Here is a 21,710-nt window from a genome sequence, read left to right on the forward strand (position 1 = left end):
AAAGAGAGTTATGAATTGTAATAATAATTTTCTAGGGAATTAAAACCTATAAATACTCAGGAAGAGGCATTATAAACAGACAGGGTATCATAAAGTCGTCACGAAGTCACCGCTCCTGCCGTCCCCCCACGACTGCTGACAGGGCTGCTGCGCGTCCGCCTGGCCGCCGAGCCAGCCCCTCGGAGCAGTGGTTTTCAGTCTGTGTCAGGGTGGGGGGACTTCGAAGCCCGGGACGGCCAGGCCTGGGGACGCTGCCCCACCCCCACCAGACAGGCTCCGTCCTGGGAGGGCCCTGACCTGAGTCCCCAGCCCCTCGGAGCAGTGGTTTTCAGTCTGCGTCAGGGTGGGGGGACTTCGAAGCCCGGGACGGCCAGGCCTGGGGACGCTGCCCCACCCCCACCAGACAGGCTCCGTCCTGGGAGGGCCCTGACCTGAGTCCCCAGCCCCTCGGAGCAGTGGTTTTCAGTCTGCGTCAGGGTGGGGGGACTTCGAAGCCCGGGACGGCCAGGCCTGGGGACGCTGCCCCACCCCCACCAGGCAGGCTCTGTCCTGGGAGGGCCCTGACCTGAGTCCCCCTGCACCTGGGACCCCAGGGTGGGCTTCTGTTCCCTGCTCCCTTTCGTCTGGCTCTGTTGGTCAAGTAAGTTTATAAATATGATATATGTTTGCTTGCTTATAGTTTGCATTGGGTGTGGGGGACAGGCTGTAAGCAGGCAAGGTCCTTGTAGCCTAAGGCGTAGTTTTAAGACTAAGCCTTTCCCACCCTTTTAATACTAAGATCTTCTCAACACGAAGCTTTTCCCCTCACCCTTGACTGTTGCATGATAGCAGGTGGTGCACTTTCATGAGGAATCCCATTATGCCTCAGATAAGTGACTTTGTATCAGAGACTTCCTTATTTGTATATTGGATTAAAGGTTTTGATTTCTACACTATAACGGAGAGTAGAGAAAGGAAAGCAGAGAAAGGCCACGTGGAGGAGAGGAGAAGCAGCCAAGATGGCAGAGTGCTGAAGGAGAAGCCAGTTTGTGCAGAGTTTGTGCAGAGAGAAGGAGATGGCGAACAGAGGTGAATAAGGCTGGTGAGGTAGAAACCTTTGATTCTAGGAAACTCGGATGAGTCAGTGGCTTTGGGAGCCCTGAATGGAAAGGGAAGTGTTTTCCCACTGTGTGTATTTCTCACCCACCGGGTGCGAGCTAGAATTAAAGCTAGGATTAAAGCTAAAGTTCTTGGCTCCATTGTTTCATCACCGTCTGTCCGAATCCAGTGCGAACCTGCACGGGCCAGGCGGCTGTGTCGGTGGCCGCAGCTACTGGCCTTGCAGGCATCCAGACCCCCGCCGCCCTGCCAGGTTTGTTAGCGTGGCTTCACGTCCACCTTTTCTCCAGGCCGTCCGGGCATTGCCCGTCGTCCTGCAGCGGATCTGATGGAGCAGATGAACCACCACGCTGTGCAAGCCCCCGCGGCACTGCGCGTGGAGAGACTGCGCGTGGAGAGACTGTGTGTGGAGAGACTGTGTGGAGAGACTGTGTGAAGAGACTGTGAGGAGAGACTGTGAGGAGAGACTGCCCGTGGACAGTCCTTTCCACCCGCGGCGTCACCCCTCAGACTCCGACCCCCCAGGGCACGCCCAGAATGGCCGCCTCTTTGTCTGGAGCCGGGGCTGAGAAGAGTAGGCCGTGGATTTGCACAGCTGAACCGCGGGAGGGTCTGGGGCCTCAGCACCCTCTGGATGTCCAGGCTGGCCAGAGAGGAGGCTGCCGGCCCCACGCGCCCTCCGCTGACCTGTGCCGTTTCCTTGCAGCTCGAGATGGAGCTGAAGGTGTTGCGGTCCCAGTCGGGCCCCGCCGAGCAGAGCGCCCTGCTGTCCCGGGAGGAGGCCAGCGAGCTCAGGTACGTCCCCTCTGCCGTCCGTCCCCTCTGCCGTCCATCCCTCCATCCCCTTTGCCGTCCGTCCCCTCTGCCATCCGTCCCTCCATCCCCTTTGCCGTCCGTCCCCTCTGCCGTCCGTCCCTCCATCCCCTTTGCCGTCCATCCCCTCTGCCGTCCGTCCCCTCTGCCGTCCGTCCCCTCTGCCGTCCGTCCCCTCTGCCGTCCGTCCCCTCTACCGTCCGTCCCCTCTGCCGTCCGTCCCCCCTGCCCTCTGCCGTCCGTCCCCCCTGCCGTCCATCCCCCCTGCCCTCTGCCGTCCGTCCCCCCTGCCGTCCATCCCCCCTGCCCTCTGCCGTCCGTCCCCCCTGCCGTCCGTCCCCCCTGCCCTCTGCCGTCCGTCCCTCTGCCGTCCATCCCCCCTGCCCTCTGCCGTCCATCCCCTCTGCCGTCCGTCCCCCTGCCATCCGTCCCCTCTGCCGTCCGTCCCCTCTACCGTCCGTCCCCTCTGCCGTCCGTCCCCCCTGCCCTCTGCCGTCCGTCCCCCCTGCCGTCCATCCCCCCTGCCCTCTGCCGTCCGTCCCCCTGCCGTCCGTCCCCTCTGCCGTCCGTCCCCTCTACCGTCCGTCCCCCCTGCCCTCTGCCGTCCGTCCCCCCTGCCGTCCATCCCCCCTGCCCTCTGCCGTCCGTCCCCCCTGCCGTCCGTCCCCCCTGCCCTCTGCCGTCCGTCCCTCTGCCGTCCATCCCCCCTGCCCTCTGCCGTCCGTCCCCTCTGCCGTCCGTCCCTCTGCCGTCCATCCCCCCTGCCCTCTGCCGTCCGTCCCTCTGCCGTCCATCCCCCCTGCCCTCTGCCGTCCGTCCCTCTGCCGTCCATCCCCCCTGCCCTCTGCCGTCCGTCCCTCTGCCGTCCATCCCCCCTGCCCTCTGCCGTCCGTCCCTCTGCCGTCCATCCCCCCTGCCCTCTGCCGTCCGTCCCCTCTGCCGTCCGTCCCCCTGCTGTCCGTCCCCTCTGCCGTCCGTCCCTCTGCCGTCCGTCCCTCTGCCGTCTGTCCCCATGCCGTCTGTCCCTCTGCCGTCTGTCCCTCTGCCGTCTGTCCCCTCTGCCGTCCGTCCCCCTGCCCTCCGTCCCTCTGCCGTCCGTCCCCCTGCCCTCCGTCCCTCTGCCGTCCGTCCCTCTGCCTCCGTCCCCTCTGCCGTCCGTCCCTCTGCCGTCCGTCCCCTCTGCCAGCCCTCACCCTCCTCCACCTCCCAGGCACTTTCTTCTTCGGTCCACCCGCCCGCTCAGCTGCTTCTCTGCAGGGAGGCCTGTCCCCGCTGGGCTGGCCTTGTGTCAGCGTCCTTCCTCCAGCCGCAGGGACAGCCAGGCCCCTCAGCATCCCCGGGGCTCAGGAGAGGGCGGAGGACTCCGGCCCCTGTGCCTCCTGCAGGGACCTGTCTGCTGCCAGCAGCGCCCTCCGCCCGGCGGGCTGTCTCCGGGCCGCCCGGGCCTGTGCGCTTGTTCAGGACCCGTTCCAGAGGAGGGCCACCCCCGGAGCGGCAGCCCGAGCAGACACCCCTTCTCTGGTGATGGCCTCAGACGGGGGCGTGGGGGCAGAGGAGGCCGTGTGTGAGGACCTGTGGTGGGAGGAAGGGGCCGGGTCGCAGGGGAGGCCCAGCAGGAGCAGGGGGCAGGCCAGGTCCTTGAGGCCCGGCAGGGAGGTGGCCTGGCTCCTGAGAGCCGTGGGCACCTGCACAGGCGTCAGAGCAGGAGTGACGTGGTCCCACTTGCAGCTTAGCAGCCTGGCTGCCCAGGGTTGGGGTGTGGAGGGGGAACTTGGCGAGGGTGACCAGCGGTCCCCAGCCCAGGGCCGCTGCGCAGTTGCAGAGAGAAGAAAGCCCTCCTGAGCCCCGGCGTCTGGAGCAGCCGCAGTCCAGGGGTGCAGACAGTTCTGGCTGTCGGTGCGGTGGGGGCCGCGGGGAGCTGGCTTCGGGCGGGTCGTGATGCTGGGCGCGAGGCGCAGCGTGGGGGGCTCTCCGGGCAGGTGGGGCTCGAGCAAGGCCTCGGCCTGGGGCTTCACAGCCTCGAGTGCCCGGTGAGGCACGTGGTGAGGCGTGTGGACCCTGTCCCTCGGCTGTGTGGCTGCAATGTCATGTGTCAGGAGGGGGAGGGTGTGAGAGCCGGCCCTGCGTGGCGGGCGTGGTGTTCATCCTTCCCACGGAGCCCGCCACGGCCCGGGCACCCGCGGCTCTGGTGCCCCCCACGCTGCCCGCTGCCCACGGCGCCCAGGCTCTCAGACCGTCTCGGCCAGGGTGGCGTGAGCGTGGCCAGGCGTGTGTCCTGTGGTGTGGGTTGGCATGCTTTGGGTTTAGTCACCTCTGCTTATTATGTAAAATCTAAGACAAGGTCTCTGTGACAGTCCCCTTACCTGCAGATCAAAGCCGCCTGTCCCCACCGACAGGGCCAGGGCGTGCGGCCGTGGAAGGGGAGACTGCTAATTAGTGGCAGCCCCGCCGACGTTTGTGTAAACGCCTTGACCAGAGAAGCCACACGCCACCCCCACTGGAGTCCGGCCACTCACGCCCACTGTCCCGTCTGGTGGCCCTCAGCCCTGGCAGGGGCCCCGGCACGGCGGCAGGACCCCGGGCAGGGCGTGCAGGCGACCTCCCTCCCGGCCGGCTTCAGCTCCTGTGCCCCTGTGTCCCTGTCTGTCTCGCCCACAAAGCCTCCAGGTGCCCCGTCTTCCTAGCGCCCCCTCCCACAGCTCCTCCTGCACTCCCCCCTTTCTTGTGCATGTTTGGGGAGCCCAGCGCAGCACAGGGGAAGTGTTCAGCTGTGTCACTGTGCCCCAGCTTCCCTCTGTCACGCAGTGGTGACAATAGCTGCGGGCGCGGCACCCGAGGTATGTGCTGTTTCAAGTGCAGCACTTGGCTTTTCTGGGAGACCACACAGGCCCATGAGAGGCAGCCCTTTGGATTTAGGGGGGCTGGAGAGGGGACCCCACCCTGAGGAGAGATGCCCCGCGCAGGGATGCCCTTCCTTCCTGCTGCAGCCCCTCCCTGGGAGACCTCAGGCCTCCGCTGTCTCCCTCCCCACAGCCGCTGCGCCCCGAGGAGGGGGAGGCTTCGCAGTTTTCCCGTGAACGAGCACCGAGTGTCTCTAGTCCCTGCCCGTCTCCTCCTGCGAGGCGTGAAGTGCTTTTTGCGCAGATGTTTCTAAAATTCTCCGATCAGAGCCGTGTTTCTGCAGCAGCAGGCAGCCCGGGGGTCCTGGCTTCTCCCCAGGGGGGGGCTGCTGCCAGTCACACACGCACGTGAGGGTCGGTTGTGCAGCCGTTGTGTGTCGAGTGTGTGCTTCATTAATGTGCTGATCTATCAACCGTGCACATGTGAACTTGCGTGTACCGAGCATCACCTTCAGTGACCAACACAGGACTTCGGTGCAGATGTGGGTGCCATGGCTGAGGGACCCCCATCTGGGCAGTCCAAGGCTGAGGGACCCCGTCCGGAGCAGTCTGAGGCTGAGGGACCCCCGTCCGGAGCAGTCGAGGCTGAGGGACCCCCGTCCGGAGCAGTCGAGGCTGAGGGACCCCCGTCCAGAGCAGTCCGAGGCTGAGGGACCCCCGTCTGGAGCAGTCGAGGCTGAGGGACCCCCGTCCGGAGCAGTCGAGGCTGAGGGACCCCCGTCCGGAGCAGTCGAGGCTGAGGGACCCCCGTCCAGAGCAGTCCGAGGCTGAGGGACCCCCGTCTGGAGCAGTCGAGGCTGAGGGACCCCCGTCCGGAGCAGTCGAGGCTGAGGGACCCCCGTCCGGAGCAGTCGAGGCTGAGGGACCCCCGTCTGGATTAGTCCATGGCTGAGGGATCCCCGTCCGCCACCGTCTGTGCTCTGTAGCGGGGACGTGCCAGTGCCTGCCCATGCCCCCAGTGCCCGCCCATGCCCCCAGTGCCCACCCATGCCCCCAGTGCCCGCCCATGCCCCCAGTGCCCGCCCATGCCCCCAGTGCCTGCCCATGCCCCCAGTGCCTGCCCATGCCCCCAGTGCCCGCCCATGCCCCCAGTGCCCACCCATGCCCCCAGTGCCCGCTCCACCACCACTCCCAGTCCTGCAGAGCCCCTGCTTCAGGGCTCGGACGTCCCCCCAGAGGACGAGGCCTGGTGTCCTGCGGTCCCACGCGCACTCCTTCCAGACCGCCAGTGTTAGGCTCTTAGTCTTCAGCTGTTCCAGGGCTTTCTACTGTAACTGGCGTCCTGTCCACCCTGACCTGCCATCAGCACAGCTGCCCCTGGGCCCCCAGGGCGATTGGTGGGGCCGAGACCTGGGCACTGTGGGACGGGGGGGCTGCCCAGTCCCTGCTCGACCAGCCCCGGGAGCAGCACATGCCTCCCCGTGTCTCACACCTGCGGCTGCCTGGGCCTGGGTCCCCGGACCTCAGTGCCCGGTCATCGGGACAGCTCACACCTCAGTGCTTCTGTCCCGAGGGCCCCGGCCGTGAGCTCCCGGCCAGCAGCCAGCACCGGTGCCTCAGGTGTGACAGGAGGCCGGGGCCCTCGGGAGCTGTCTCAGCCCCACACTCCCCACCAGCAGCTCCGTAGGGGGCTGCAGGGCACCCTGAGCAATGCCCTGATCCACTGCCTGCGGCCAGTAACGACTGGCGCCCCCGCCCTGGGCACCACAGGATGGAGCAGCCCCTGCCCCTGCGTGATGACGTCCCCCTGTTCCTCCTACTTGACTCCGCGTGGGGCTGGGGGGCGTCATGCCTGAGAAAGCCCTTCAGACCCGGGTCCCTCGCCTGGGCTGGTCCTGCCCCTCAGTCCCAGGGGCTTCTCCTCCCGTGTTCTGAACCGCGCAGCCGTGCGGTGGGTCCGCGCGCGCGGGGGGTCTGCCTGCGCGGGGGCTCTGCGCGCGCGGTGGGTCTGCCCGCGCGGTGGGTCTGCCCGCGCGGTGGGTCTGCGCGCGCGGGGGGTCTGCCTGCGCGGGGGGTCTGCGCGCGCGGTGGGTCTGCCCGCGCGGGGGGGTCTGCCCGCGCGGGGGGTCTGCGCGCGCGGTGGGTCTGCCCGCGCGGTGGGTCTGCCCGCGCGGGGGGTCTGCGCGCGCGGGGGGTCTGCCCGCGCGGGGGGTCTGCCCGCGCGGTGGGTCTGCCCGCGCGGTGGGTCTGCCCGCGCGGTGGGTCTGCCCGCGCGGGGGGTCTGCCCGCGCGGTGGGTCTGCCCGCGCGGTGGGTCTGCCCGCGCGGTGGGTCCGCGCGCGCGGGGGGTCTGCCTGCGCGGGGGGTCTGCGCGCGCGGTGGGTCTGCCCGCGCGGTGGGTCTGCCCGCGCGGGGGGTCTGCGCGCGCGGGGGGTCTGCCTGCGCGGGGGGTCTGCGCGCGCGGGGGGTCTGCCCGCGCGGGGGGTCTGCGCGCGCGGGGGGTCTGCCCGCGCGGTGGGTCTGCCCGCGCGGTGGGTCTGCGCGCGCGGGGGCTCTGCCCGCGCGGGGGGTCTGCACGCGCGGTGGGTCTGCCCGTGCGGTGGGTCTGCCTGCGCGGTGGGTCTGCCCGCGCGGTGGGTCTGCCTGCGCGGTGCTGGGGGTCGGTCGGCCTCTGTCTGCTATCTCAGCCTTCACAGTCTCCTGCATTATTCGTTGATCATTTTTTCTCTCCCATTTTCTGTTCTTTCTAAAACTATTATTTGGATGTTGAACTTCCTGAATTACTTCTGTTTTAAAAACATTTCTATCCTATTTTCCGTCATTTTGTTCCAATTTCTGTAAAATTTTCTCAACTTTATCAGCCTTACTTGATTTCTGCTTTTCTGTTTTGTTTCCTGCGGTTTCTGTTGTTCTTTGTTCTTTTATATGTGAAACACTGGCTGCTGGTTTGGGAACACAGCCTGCTCACTGTCTCTTTGATACAGTAACTGACTTTCCAAGGTTTTCTCCATGTCATCTGTTTCCTCCAAGGGGTGTTGTGTCCATGTGGAGGCTCAGACCACCGGCTCCCACCCGGATGCCGCCCAGGGTGTGGTGGTTGAGGACATCCGCTCGTCTTACCAGAAGTGCTCCCTGGGGAGGCGCAGGGTGGGCTTTGCTCTGCAGTTTCTCTGCAGGTGGACCTGGTGGGGCTTCAGGACCTGCCAGCAGCTGGCCTTCCGGCTGGCCTGGGCGCGTCTCTGGGGAGACGCCTGTCTGGGGAGCGTGGGTGCTGGCAGCCTCTGGGCTCTCAGTGCCATGGACACGTCCCTGAGCCCTGCTCACTGGGCAGGTTGCCGTCTGCAGAGGGTGAGCCTCTGGGAGGCTGCAGGAGATGGGGAGGCGGCATGAGGGTCTTCACCTTCCGTCCTTGGCCAGGGGAGTGGTCCTCCAGGCCCCCCTGCTCACGACTGCACACTCTGCTGCCCTAGCAGCCAGGGCGCCCTGGGAGGTCAGGAGCGGGCGGTCTGCATGGGGGTCCCAAGCTCGAGGGCCACTGCGCCCCTGGGCTGGACGTGGAGCTGCAGCAGGTGCTCACGCACACGGCTCCAGCGGTCCCCTCCCTCCGGCCCCCAGGCGCAGGCAGCCGCGGTCAGCAGTGTTGGCTGGGTCAGCCCGCCCAGCCCTCTGAGCAGCTGTGCCCACGTCCTGGAGTGCCAGCCGGACCGAGCGGGCGCCAGCCCCCTGTGCCCTGCTCGGAGGGTGCACTCACCGCTCTTGATTTCCTGGCCGCAGGGGTGTCAGTGAGTGAGGGGGTCCTGAGCCCCACCCCGAGGGGGCGGCATCCAAGGGCCAAAGCAGATGGGGGCTTGTCACCCAGAGTCAGAGACTCAGCAGAAAGCTCCCGCCCCCCTCGTGGCAGTGAGGTGGCCCTCATTCCTGTCGCTGGTTCAGTGAGGCCAGTGGGGAGCCCGGCGTGCACCCCTCTGTCTGCAGGGCCCCGGGCACAGCTCCCACCGGCGCAGGGGACCACTGCCAGGAGCAGGTCCTGGAGGGTGCAGACCTCACGGTGTAAGGCTCAGTGTCGGGGTCCAGCGAGACTCTCTCCTGGTGTGGGGGGCAGGCGGCCCCAGCTGCAGGAGGGGACCATCGTCAGGGGGTAGAGCTACCTGACAGGGGCGGGGAGGGAGGGGAGCATCATCAGGGAGTAGAGCTACCTGACAGGGGCGGGGAGGGAGGGGACCATTGTCAGGGGGCAGAGCTACCTGACAGGGACGGGGAGGGAGGGGACCATCATCAGGGGGTAGAGCTACCTGACAGGGACGGGGAGGGAGGGGAGCATCGTCAGGGGGTAGAGCTACCTGACAGGGACGGGGAGGGAGGGGACCCTCGTCAGGGGGTAGAGCTACTTGACAGGGGTGGGGAGGGAGGGGACCCTCGTCAGGGGGTAGAGCTACCTGACAGGGTCGGGGAGGGAGGGGACCCTCGTCAGGGGGTAGAGCTACCTGACAGGGTGGGGAGGGAGGGGAGCATTGTCAGGGGGTAGAGCTACCTGACAGCGGTGGGGAGGGAGGGGAGCATCGTCAGGGGGTAGAGCTACCTGACAGGGGTGGGAGGGAGGGGACCATCGTCAGGGGGTAGAGCTATCTGACAGGAGTGGGGAGGCAGCATCATGAAACTGCTTCAGCAAACAGCCGTGACTCCACGGCCAGCACAGGAGAGAATGGAAACCTCAACAAAGAAATTAAAGAAAAATAATTTTTTGGAAAGGCCCAAACAGAAACTGTAGGCCTGGGCCACACGTAAAGAAAAGGAGGGCTCTGGCTTGTTCAGCGGCAGACCGGAGGGGAGAGGCGTGAACTCCAAGACGGATCGATAGAAACCACCTCATCAGAATGGGAATCAAACACCCGAGAAGAGGGCTCAGGTCAGCAGCTCGGTGACAGAACACGGACGGCCATCTAATTAGAGTCCCCGGAGGGCAAGGAGAGGCATCTGAAGAAGTCATGGCTGGAAATTTCCCAAATTTGGTGACGGGCATACACCTACAGGTTTTGGAAGCAGAGTGACCCCCACACTGTCGAAAACTGGAGAAGCCCACACCGTGACACCTGCTAATTAATCTTCTGAAAGTTCGAGATGAAGAAGAAATCTTGAAAGGAGCCGGGAGAAACACTGTTTTATCTGCAGGGAACACCGATCTGAGTGACAGCGGATTTCTCATCTGCAACCACGGAAGCCCGCGAAGCGCACTGCATTTTTCAAGTTCCGAGAGCAGGGAGCTGTCAGCCAGTGAAAACATCCTTCGGGGACGAGGGGGAAATCAGGACATTGTCAGGCGGAGTAAAACTAAGGCCATTTGTCACCAACAGACCTACCCGGAGAGCACGGCTAGGGAGCCTTCTGAGGGGAAGGGGCGCAGTGCTTCCCGGAGGGAGGACAGGGAGGGCCCAGACCCGGGTCCTCACGCACGTCTTCGGCACTCCCTGCGTGGCACCGGGCAGGTCACGTGGCGGCGGCGCTCTGCGTACAGAGGCAGCCGGGAGCCAAGGCCAAGCTGGAAGCACCAGGCCTGCAGGCGCCTGCGTGTTTGTTGGTCCGTGCCCGTGTTGGAGGACACCGGTGCTCTTAACGCCTGGGGCTGCCGTGCACCCCTGTGCCGACGGTGCCGACAGCGGCACGCACCGGAGCTCAGGGTTCCGGGAGATCCGGTGGGGTTCCTAGGCCAGTGCCCGCCCAGGGGGAGCTTTGGGAAGCGGTTTGGATGAGAACCGCGAGGGCTTGGCTTCTCCACACCCGTCCTCGCCACGCCGGGCATGCTGGGTGTGTCGTAACCTCTCCACGGTTTTCACCTGCTTCCCACCGGCTCCTGGGCACCGTGTCATCTGCCTGTCCCCCGGGGGGTGGCTGTCCCGGTCTTCCACCCAGCTGCTTTGTTTCTTTTTACTTGAATTCTGCACGTTTTGTGCACTCTGGACGTCTGCTTGTCCCGCGTATGTTTCTCTTAGTCCGTCCCTTGTCCTTCACCCTCTTATCAATGTGCTTCACGCACCAAAGTCGCTAATTTTGATCAAGTCCAATTTACCCATTTTTTCCTTGATGGGGAACCCTTTTCTTTAGCTGTGAGTCTGAGAACTCCCTGCCTAACCCCAAGCATCAAAGAGCTTCGCCCATGCTTGTTTTCTGAAAGTTCTGTAGTTTCACATCTTACACGTCAGCCTCTAGTCCGTGTTCAGGGGAATGTTTGTGTAAGCTGTGAGGTTGGGGTCAGGATTTATTTCTGTTTTATTTTTTTCCTAAGGTGTGTGGTTGCTCCAGCACCGCGTGTGGTGACGAGCTGCTCCTGTGCCCGTCAGAAGTCCGTGGGTCCTGCGTCCCTGTCCCTGGACTCCCCGTGCCAGGCCGGTCTGAGGGTCTAGCCACTGTCTCCGCTGCTGTGGCCTTGTGGTCCGTTTCAAAACCTGTTCCTGTGATTTCTCTGATTTCACTCCTGTTTTTTTCAAAATCATTTAGCCGTTTTAGTCCTTTTGTTTTTCCATGTGAGTCTAAGAATCAGTCTGTCTGTCTGCAAAGAGCCCTGCTGGGGTGTTGCTGGGTGCTGTGTCGAGTCGACTCGCGTCTGGGAAGAGCGCCTTCCAGTTCCTGCTGTGAGAGTCGTCTGCTCCATGAACATGGTTCGTCTCTCTGTGTGCCCACAGCTCTGATTTCTCTCTGCAGCGTTTTTACTTTCAGGGTGCAGATTCGGTGTCTCATCTGATCTACACCTGAGTGTGTCTTTTTATGTCGGTTGTAAGTGTTGTTCCGTTTTGGTTGACTGTTATTTTGTTATCACGTAGACGTGACTGACTTAGTGCTCCATCTCGGGTCCTGCATCCTGACTAAATTTACATAGTTCTGTGAGAGTGTCTCAGTCCTCATTTTTGGTTGATTTCTTGGAATTTTCTACAGATACTCTGTTGTTTATAAACTCGGTCAGTTTTATGTCTTGTTTTCCAAGTGGTCTCTTTTCCTTGTGTCCTATGCCAGCGATGCCCTTGGGTGCGGTGAGAAGGGGGAGGAGGGGCAGGAGTCTCTGCCTGGGTCCTGGTCTCGGGGCGAGGGGCACTCACGCTTCCATTGAGAATGATGTTTGCTCGCCTGACCAGGCGGTGGCGCAGTGGATAGAGCATCGGACTGGGATGCAGAAGGACCCAGGTTCAAAACCCCAAGGTCACCAGCTTGAGTGCAGGCTCATCTGGTTTGAGCAAAAGCTCACCAGCTTGGACCCAAGGTCACTGGCTTGAGCAAGGGGTCATTTGCTCTGCTGTAGCCCCACAGTCAAGGCACATATGAGAAAGCAATCAATGAACAATTGAGGTGCCACAACAAAGAATTGCTGCTTCTCATCTCTCTCCCTTCCTGTCTGTCTGTCCCTCTCTCTGACTCTCTCTCTGACTCTGTCAAAAAAAAAAAAAAGAAGAATGAAGTTTGCTGAAGGTTTTTGTAATGTCTTCATTGTGATGTACAAGTTCCCATCTCTTCTCGATTTATCATGAAAGGATGTTTAATTTTCTCAAATCCTTTTCTTCCTTGAATAGATTAATATGATCATGTGGGTTTTTTCCCTTTAGACTTTCAGTATGGTAGGTGACATTGGATTATTTTTCAGTATTGAAAGACTGACATCCTGACATAAAACTTCCATCATCAAAACACATTGTTCTTGGCCCTGGCCGGTTGGCTCAGTGGTAGAGCGTCGGCCTGGCATGCAGAAGTCCTGGGTTCGATTCCCGGCCAGGGCACACAGGAGAAGCACCCATTTGCTTCTCCACCCCCCCCCCCTCCTTCCTCTCTGTCTCTCTCTTCCTCTCCCGCAGCCAAAGCTCCATTGGAGCAAAGATGGCCCGGGCGCTGGGGATGGCTCCTTGGCCTCTGCCCCAGGCGCTAGAGTGGCTCTGGTCACAGCAGAGCGACGCCCCGGAGGGGCAGAGCATCATCCCCTGGTGAGCAGAGTGTCGCCTCTGGTGGGTGTGCTGGGTGGATCCCGGTCGGGCGCATGCGGGAGTCTGTCTGACTGTTTCTCCCCGTTTCCAGTTTCAGAAAAATACAAAAAAAAAACCCCAAAAAACAAAACACACATTGTTCTTGGTACATATATACAGGATTCAACCTGCTGATGTCTTGTTCGTGACTTTTGTATCCATGTTCATGAGGGACGTTGGCCTGTAGTTTCACTGTCCTGTCCTTGTCTGGCTCATGAGGGACCTGGGGGTGCTCCTTTCTCTTACCTCTTCTGGAAGAGACCGTGTAGAATTATCATTCTCTCGTCTTTAAATTTTATACCCAGTTAAACCGTCCAGGCCTGGATAGTTCTGTTACAGAAGGTTTTACACTAACGCGCCGACTTGTTTAGTGTTTGTTGTCAATACTCACGGTGTGTGTTTTATCCCAGGTGGACGTGGGTGGATCGTGGGCTTTGCACCAGAGTTACTTATGTCAGAGCTGTCTGGCTGGGGGGTGGGGGGGGGCTGTCCCTGCCGCTCCTTTGTTTGTGGGTCTGCAGTGGGACCCTCACTCCTGACCTGACACTCGGGGTCTCCTCTCTTCTCGTAGCAGTCGTGCTAGGGGTTACAGTTTGTCTTTTAAAAAAAACCCAGTGTTTGGTTTCTTCCATTTTTCTCCTTGTTTTGTTTCTAATTTCTTTGATTTCTGCTTTTACTATGTTTTTCTCTCTCCTTGCTTCGAGTGTGTTTTTCCCCTTCTTTTCTAGTTTGAGGCAGAAGCTTAGATTATGGATCTGAGGTCTTATATTCTAATATAAGCGTTTAAGGCTACAGACTTCTCTAAGCGTGGCCTCACGTGCACCCCAGAGGTCTTGGTAAGTTGTGTTTTCATTTCCATTGAGTTAGAGACATTCTCTAGCTTTTATGAGTCTTCCTGAAACCGTGTGTGACGTTTCCAGATGCTTGGAGATTTTCCTCTCCTCCTGATACCTGGTCTAATTCCACTGTGGTCGGTAAACGTAGTTTGTATCGTTTCAATCTGAGAACCGTGTCCAGGTTCAGTCCGCGTCCCAGGAGCATGCTCTGCCTCGGGGAAGCCGCACCCGAGCCTGAGCCGCGTCTGCGCAGAAGCGGCCGTGCCCTGGGAATGTCCAGCCAGTGTCCACGGGGCTGGTGTCTGAGGGAACCCTGCGTCCTTCCTTCCGACACGTTCTGCTCGTTAGAGAGGCGTGAAAGCGCCCGGCCACGCCTGGGCTTGTCTGTTTCTCCCCAGTTCTGTCGGGTTTTTCTTCGTGTACTTTGAAGCTCTGCTTTTAGGAGCAAATACAAATAGGGCTGTGGGTCTCCTTGGTTGATGTCATCTCCCCTCTTCTGTGTGGCATAAAGTGTCTGGTACCGCTCCGGTGCTGATGTGGCCACTTGGGCCCCTCCCTCTCTGCCCCTCCCCTCCTTCCCTCCTCCCCTCCTGCCCCCTCCCCTCCTCCCCTCCTGCCCCCTCCCCTCCTCCCCTCCTCCCCTCCTCCCTCCTGCCCCCTCCCCCCTCCCCTCCTCCCCTCCTCCCCTCCTCCTGCCCCCTCCCCTCCCCTCCTCCTGCCCCCTCCCCTCCTCCCCTCCTCTCCCCCTGCCCCCCCTTCTATATCACCCACTGTTCATTTCGGATGGTTTTGATTCTGTAAAGAGCCGTCAACCTCTCTGCACTCCTGTCCACTGCAGGGCCGGCCTTTGTTTATGGACATGGTCACCGTGTCTGTGGGGAGCCCAGCACTCTGCTCAGTGCTGGAGATGCAGAGCAGGCCGTCCGACAGAGGGGACGTAGATGACACAGTGACCATGTGGCAGTGGCTGAGCTCCGAGTGGGCTGTCGGGGCCTCTCTGGGCGAGGCCAGCAGGGCTTTGGGACCAGCGGGCACCCAGTGTGGACAGTGGCATCTTGGGCCAGAGGCTCCTTTAGCACCTGGGAGGAGCTCAGGGAGGCGAGCGTCCTCCTCTCAGAGCTGCGGGCTGCTGGTGTGCTCGTCGTGGGGGTGTGGCCAGGTGGCAGCCACCCGTGCCTAGCCGATTTCTCCACACGCACACTCGTGCACTCACACTCACCGGCGTGTATGCGTCCACGTGTGCGCACGCACATTCGCGTGCACTCTCTCTCACCAGGCAGCCCTGCCTGAGGGACGAGGGGCAGCATCCTGCTCTGCATGCGCAGACGAGCGTTGTGTGTGGCTCCGCTCTCTCAGCAGGAGGGACAGCAGTGCTGTGAGCACGTCTGCAGCCACAGGGGGCCTCACGGGCACCTGTCCGCCCTGTCCCGCAGAGCACAGCCCTCCTGCCTCACAGGGACGCCTCTGCCCGGCCTCTGGGCCGCTCGCCGCCCGGGCAGGGACTCGGCACCGTCGCCCAGAGCCGCCTCTGCCCGCGCCTGGGTCTCCTGCACACGCCCCCGTCCCCAGCGTGTCTGGAGACGACCCAGCCGTCCTCTGGAGTCTTGGCGTCCTCTGCAGGACGCGGCCACCCTCGCATGGGCTTCTGCCTGTCCCCCCTCTGGCTCCGTGGGGGGCAGGGCTCCCTCCCCGTCTGGTCGTCTCTGTAAGGGGTACGTGGGCTGCACCCTGACACCCTGCTCGGGTGCTGTCACGTGTGTGTAAATGTCCTAACCAGTGTCACAGGTCCACGCCTGTGTGTTTGGGAACAGACCCGTGGCCTCACCCACCACCTCTCCCCTCCCCTGAGCGCAGGGCCTCTCCCGGGGGCCGTGCGCTGTCCTGTCAGGTCCCCTCTCCTTGCAGGCTGAAGATCGAGGAGCTGGAAGCGGAGCGGCGGCGTCTGGAGGAGGACAAGAGGGAGCTGGAGACGCAGCTCGAGCACCTCACCCTGCAGGTAGGGCGGCTCCCGGGCCTCGTGTCTCCTCCCGCACCCGGGGCGTCCCGCTCTCTGGCTCAGGCTGAACCCCACCCGGGACCCACTCACCCCCTCCCCTGCTGACTGTGCGCATGCCTCCCAGAGCCCACAGAGGGCGTCCACCTGGGGCCACGCCGTCCTGACCCCCCAGAGCCCACAGAGGGCACTCGCCCCGGGCCACACCGTCCTGACCCCCCAGAGCCCATAGAGGGCGCCTGCCCCGGGCCACACCGTCCTGACCCCCAGAGCCCACAGAGGGCGCCTGCCCCGGGCCACACCGTCCTGACCCCCAGAGCCCACAGAGGGCGTCCACCTGGGGCCACGCCGTCCTGACCCCCCAGAGCCCACAGAGGGCACCCGCCCCGGGCCACGCCGTCCTGACCCCCAGAGCCCACAGAGGGCGCCCACCCCAGGCCACGCCGTCCTGACCCCCAGAGCCCATAGAGGGCGCCTGCCCCGGGCCACGCCGTCCTGACCCCCAGAGCCCACAGAGGGCGTCCACCTGGGGCCACACCGTCCTGACCCCCAGAGCCCACAGAGGGCGCCCACCCCAGGCCACGCCGTCCTGACCCCCAGAGCCCACAGAGGGCGCCCACCCCAGGCCACGCCGTCCTGACCCCCAGAGCCCACAGAGGGCGTCCACCTGGGGCCACACCGTCCTGACCCCCAGAGCCCACAGAGGGCACCCGCCCCAGGCCACGCCGTCCTGACCCCCAGAGCCCACAGAGGGCGCCCACCCCAGGGCCACGCCGTCCAGGCCCCCAGAGCCCATAGAGGGCACCCGCCCCAGGCCACGCCGTCCTGACCCCCAGAGCCCCCAGAGGGCGCCCACCTGGGGCCACGCCGTCCAGAGCCCACAGAGGGCACCCGCCCCGGGCCACACCGTCCTGACCCCCAGAGCCCCCAGAGGGCGCCCACCTGGGGCCACGCCGTCCAGAGCCCACAGAGGGCACCCGCCCCGGGCCACACCGTCCTGACCCCCAGAGCCCACAGAGGGCGCCCGCCTGGGGCCACGCCGTCCGGGCCCCCCAGAGCCCGCGTCTGTGTGTCCGCTTCGCCGCGTGTGTGCCCGTGCTGGTGGGCGGTGGGCCCGGGGAAGGAGGTCTTCTTGGTGTGGATGGGGTTGTGTTCAAGCCTGTACCCCAGCACTGCAGTCATTAGTCAAACTGCCGTGGACATCAGTGGTGTTCAGCCTTTAGACACGGGGACAGGTGGACAAAGGAGAACCATTTTGGGGAGCATTAAGGCAGAGCTCGCCCCAAGCATAAACGAATTCTACTCAGATCCTCGGGTCTGCAATCTTCAGATGGCATCAGGGTGGTGAACTCTCCCGCGGACTGGCATGGGCTTTCTGGGGGGCCAGTCCGCAGACTGGAGGTAAAGTCGCTGGTTCACACGGTTGGCTTTAGCTTTGCTTTCCCGTTCCTGTCCTCCCGTCTGAACCGCTCCACGGCAGGACGCCCACGGGGTTGCCATCACCCGCGTTTTGGACAGACCATTGATTTTATCTTGACACCTATTAGAGGTAAATCAAATCTCGTTTTTATTACCAATTCCTGGAGATGGTGGAAGTGACAACTTGGATAAAGCCAGGCGCGGTGAGCCGCGGTCGGCCGGCGCTCAGCTCTGGGACCTGTCATCTCACAGCGTCTAATTGGGCTGCGGTTCTCAGTTGGGAGAGCCGGGCTGTTGGCAGGTGCATCCCCACCCGCCCGCCCGCCCTCCTGCCCGCCGGTCAGCAGCACCGCGTCAGACGGGCGGCGACGCTTCCTGGCTCTTCAGTCGAGCCTGAGACCCCCACTGAGGGCTGCCCAGGCCCCCCGTGGTCGGGCCTCAGGGGGTCTTTCCTGCTTCTGGGGGAGGGAGACCTCCAGGACCCGCCCGGGCGAGGCAGGCAGGGCCCGAGGCTGAGGCGCAGAGTGGACGACCGGTCGTTGTGGGTGGCCGAGGGACAAGTACGGACTTGTGACCGGTTCGGGGAGCCGCCTGGGCAGCAGAGAAGTGGGCATGTGAGCGACAGGCTTGTGGAAATGGGGTTCCGTGGGGCTTAAGCATCTGAGGCTCAGACGTCAGCAGGAGCCCGGCCCTGCCCCTGGGGCTGGGTGGTCTCAGCACGCCCGGGCTCTGAGCTCTGAGCCCCCAGCGCATCCACACGGGCTGTGAGGGTGACAGGCCATGTCAGCCTCCACACCTGGCCCACAATGCTGAGGTCCATCTGTGGCCACTTCTGCCTTTCCCATCGTGAGGACAGAGGCCTCGTGCCCACCCCCTCCGTCCCCGGGCCTGGGAAGCAGCGGACGGCAGCGATGCCCCCAGGTGGCCTGGCCGCAGCACTCCTGCTGCGCTCTCCCCGGCCGTGGCCGCAGTGTGGCCGCAGAGCCAGAGCGGGAGGCGGTGGGGGCCTGTGGCCTCTAGCTCTGCAGGCGGGGTGCGCGTCCGCCACGCGCTCGAGTGTTCTTCGGCGAACGCCCCTCTCCTCCCCTCCCTCTGGAGGAGTCTTCAAGTCGGGCGCTTCAAGGAAGATTGATTAAAATCAGCTGCGGTTTGACATAATTGGGAACATATGCTTGGAGAGGGCGCTCACTAGTTAGAACTTCTTGTAATTAGCTCACAGCTGGGTAGGGAGGAAACAGCTCCAGTTACGGCTCGGAGCTGTGTGCTCATGCGGCACCGGGCCGGCACCGGGCCGGCCCCGGGAGGCTCACGCTCCTCCGTGGTGCATGGTCTGTGTGGGTCTCCCCGCGGTGCTGCGCTGACCCGCACTCGCCGGGCGGCTGTCTCTGATGTGGCTCCAGGAGGTGGGCCTCCTGCCAGCCGTCGGGAGGACAGGTGGCCTGGGGCCCCCACTTAGAGACGGGGAAACTGAGACCCACCGTTGGCCAACACATGAGTGACTAACACACACCTTTTCAGAGGGAGAATGGAATCTGAACATTTTCTCAAACAGACAGCTGAGCAAACCGCCGGGCCCCGTGGTGAGGCTGCGGGGGTCAGGGCTGAGGACGGACCCTCCCTGAGTGAACTCGTGGAAACGATGGGAAATGCATTCCTTGGGCCCCAGGACTCACCCCCCACCCCAGTCCCACAGACTCCCCAGTCCATTCAGCCTTTCCCAGTGGTCCTGTCCTCTCGGTCCAGCTGTCTCTGAGCCGGTGGCTTGGAGGTGACCGCCTGGGCCCCCCACCTCCCTCCTGCCCTTGGTCCTTTTCCTCTCCCTCCCCTCTGGCCTCGACCTCCCAGGACCAGGAATACGGTTGCAGAACAGCAGTGGGGGGAGCACGTGCCCTTCGTCAGACAGACTGACCACCACCCTCCTGGTGGTGGTGGGCACGGGGCCCGGTGCGGGCTTGTCCCTCTCCCGCGGTGGCCCTGGTCGCGGTCTGCTCCTTGGAGCACAGAGATGACACACTCACTCTTCTGCCGGCCTGTCAGGGGAGCCCAGGGGACAGCCCGCAGGACACAGCCACCCCCGGGGAGGGCACGGCCTCTGTCAGGAGTGCCCAGGGGACAGTCCGCAGGGCACAGTGCCCCAGGGGAGGGCACAGCCTCTGTCAGGGGCGCCCAGGGCACAGCCCGCAGGGGACAGTGCCCCGGGGGAGGGCACAGCCTCTGTCAGGAGCGCCCAGAGGACAGCCCGCAGGGGACAGCCACCCCGGGGAGGGCACGGCCTCTGCTGCCGCCGCAGGACACCTGCGCTGTCTCCGCGCCCCAGCGTGACGATGACACACGGTGTCCCACGCTGTTTCCTGTGGGCCACGTGTGGGACTGTCCTGGCCGCAGGCCCCTGGAGCACCTGAGGTGTGGAGTCCCCAGAGTCAGATGCACACAGCTCTGGGCCTGGCAGACGTTTGCCCATTGGGCAGCTGGACCTGGTTGGACGCGGCCTTCCAGCGGGTGAGGACCCCCCAGCCCACCACCCCCGGGGGCTGTGCCAGGTCCAGTGCCATCGGTAGAGCCTGCTGGACTCTCCCCAGCATCCTGCGAGCAGATGTTCGCACACGACGGCAGAGTTGAGAGAGTTTCCCATCTGCCCACCGCCCGTCCTGTCATGGACGCTTCGCTGCGGTTGCCTGTGCCGCATCCGTCCACCCCTCACCATCTACTCATCCTTTCAAAATTTTCTTATGCATTTTAAAGGAAATTGTGAACATCTGTACCCTTCCCTCTAAATGCTTCAGCACGCATGTAATTAAGCAGGATTCGTCAGTGGGGTCTGAGCCCACTCCCGCTGTCCCTCAGAGCTGTCCAGCGCACTGCTTGTGCAAGCTGGCCGGTGGCTGGCGTGGGTGGCCCCGCGTGGCAGCGTCCCCACGAGGCCTGCCTGCCCAGCCAGCCTGCAGTGCACTCCGGAACGGGACCCGACTGCAGCCCAGTGACATTTTAAATGAATGTAACTCTTTTGGAAACGGAGTGGGTAGAAAATTGCTGGGTTCCCTGAGAGCAGAAAGCTCACAGTGCCCGTGCAGACTGTCCCCGCTCCTGTCCCTGCGTCACCAGCAAGAAGCGCTGTCTAATCCAGACACTCCCAGCCCCCACCACCTTCTCCTTTGTGAATATGGTGTTGGGGGACATCGCCCTGCCCCCCACCTCAGTGCCCTCACCCCATCGGTGCTGTGACAGCCCCTGAGCCCCCTGGTCCCTGCTGTCCAGCCTGCGGCCCCGGGGCACACTTGTCACTCCTTGGACCCCACTTTCCTCCCCCCTCCCGTTCCCACCTGCCAGAACCCTGAGCCCGGCGCTGGCCTGCTCTCTGCCCCGCAGACCCTCTGGGGGATGGCCCTATGGGGCCTCCAGCTGCTGCCAGGCCCTGTGCACTTCCTGCCCCGACCAGACGGGGCACTGGACTGCTGTCTCGATAGTCCACTGCCTACAGTTCTGGAATGTTCTCTGGGCGTTGCTCCTGGAGGAGGCAGAACCCACAGCCGTGGTGCTGGGCACCGCCTGGCTTGGTCATGCCCCAGAGCTCGTTCTGCTGGGAGACTGTGTCCCCTCGGTGGGCAAGAGGGGCTCAAGCCCCAGGGTAATGCCCAGAGCTCACTGACGGCCGCAGCTGTACCGCAGGGCCAGCACCAATGTTCACTGTGTGCCTCCTTCTGGGTGACCCTGGGCACGCTCCTGGTTGGCCACGTGCAGTGGGCGCCATACAGCCTGACCCTGCTGGGCATCTTCACCCAGTGCTCACAGACCCCAGAAGGGGTGCCGTCATCCCACGGTGCCAGGGAAGCAGCCACGTGGCGGGAGGTGACAGTCACGTCCCAGCTCCCTGCAGCCAGCAGGGCCTCCGTCTCCCCTGCAGAGGTCCAGGCCCGCCCCTGCCCCCTTAGCCCCAAGTCTGCCCGAAAGCCTGACGTGTCTGGGTGAGGACCCCAGACAAGGCTGCCCCCCCACCCCCGCCCCCACCACCATCATGGAGAAACCAGAGCTGTGGGAAGTCGAGACCACGCGCTGCTGACGTGTCTGGGTGAGGACCCCAGACAAGGCCGCCCCCCCACCATCATCACCACCATCGTGGAGAAACCAGAGCTGTGGGAGGTCGAGACCACGCGCTGCTGGTGTGTCTGGGTGAGGACCCCAGACAAGGCCGCCCCCCCACCCCCACCACCATCGTGGAGAAACCAGAGCTGTGGGAAGTCGAGACCACGCGCTGCTGACGTGTCTGTGTGAGGACCCCAGACAAGGCCGCCCCCCACCACCATTGTGGAGAAACCAGAGCTGTGGGAAGTCAAGACCACGCGCTGCTGACATGTCTGTGTGAGGACCCCAGCCAGGCCAGGCTGCACAGAGTCCTCATGGGCCCCTGAGTGGCTGTCTGGAGGCCTGTCCCCTTTGGCTGTCAGGGGACGCTGGTCCAGCCCCTCTGCCACTGGCCGTACCCGAGACAGAAGCGCCAGGCCGCGTGAGCGGGCCGTCGCCAGCCCGGGGGGCTGCTCCCCACGCGCGTCTGCACTGGCCCTCGGGGCCTCCGCGGTGCGCCAGCCGTGGGCCCGGACTGCAGCTCTGGCACATCCCGCCCTCTGCAGGGGGTCCTTACAAAGCCCACTGGCTTTCCAGCGCCCCTCCCGTGTGCCCTGCACCCCACAGTCCCCAGCCCCCAGCCCCCCTCTGTC

At 63.6% G+C, this 21,710-nt stretch overlaps 1 protein-coding gene across 5 annotated transcripts in view; it reads left to right on the forward strand.

Annotated features, from left to right (window-relative positions):
- Window positions 1–21,710, forward strand: part of MAD1L1 (mitotic arrest deficient 1 like 1) — a 318,931-nt gene that overhangs the window by 214,944 nt on the left and 82,277 nt on the right. For all 5 annotated transcript variants that reach the window (XM_066344271.1, XM_066344270.1, XM_066344272.1 and 2 more), the window contains 2 exons: window positions 1,805–1,893; window positions 15,492–15,582. In XM_066344271.1, the coding sequence (XP_066200368.1) occupies window positions 1,805–1,893; window positions 15,492–15,582 (180 nt within the window). The remainder of the gene's footprint in view (window positions 1–1,804; window positions 1,894–15,491; window positions 15,583–21,710) is intronic.

This window comes from Saccopteryx leptura, chromosome 6 (genome assembly GCF_036850995.1).
Source record: "Saccopteryx leptura isolate mSacLep1 chromosome 6, mSacLep1_pri_phased_curated, whole genome shotgun sequence".
Taxonomy (NCBI): Eukaryota; Metazoa; Chordata; class Mammalia; order Chiroptera; family Emballonuridae; genus Saccopteryx; species Saccopteryx leptura.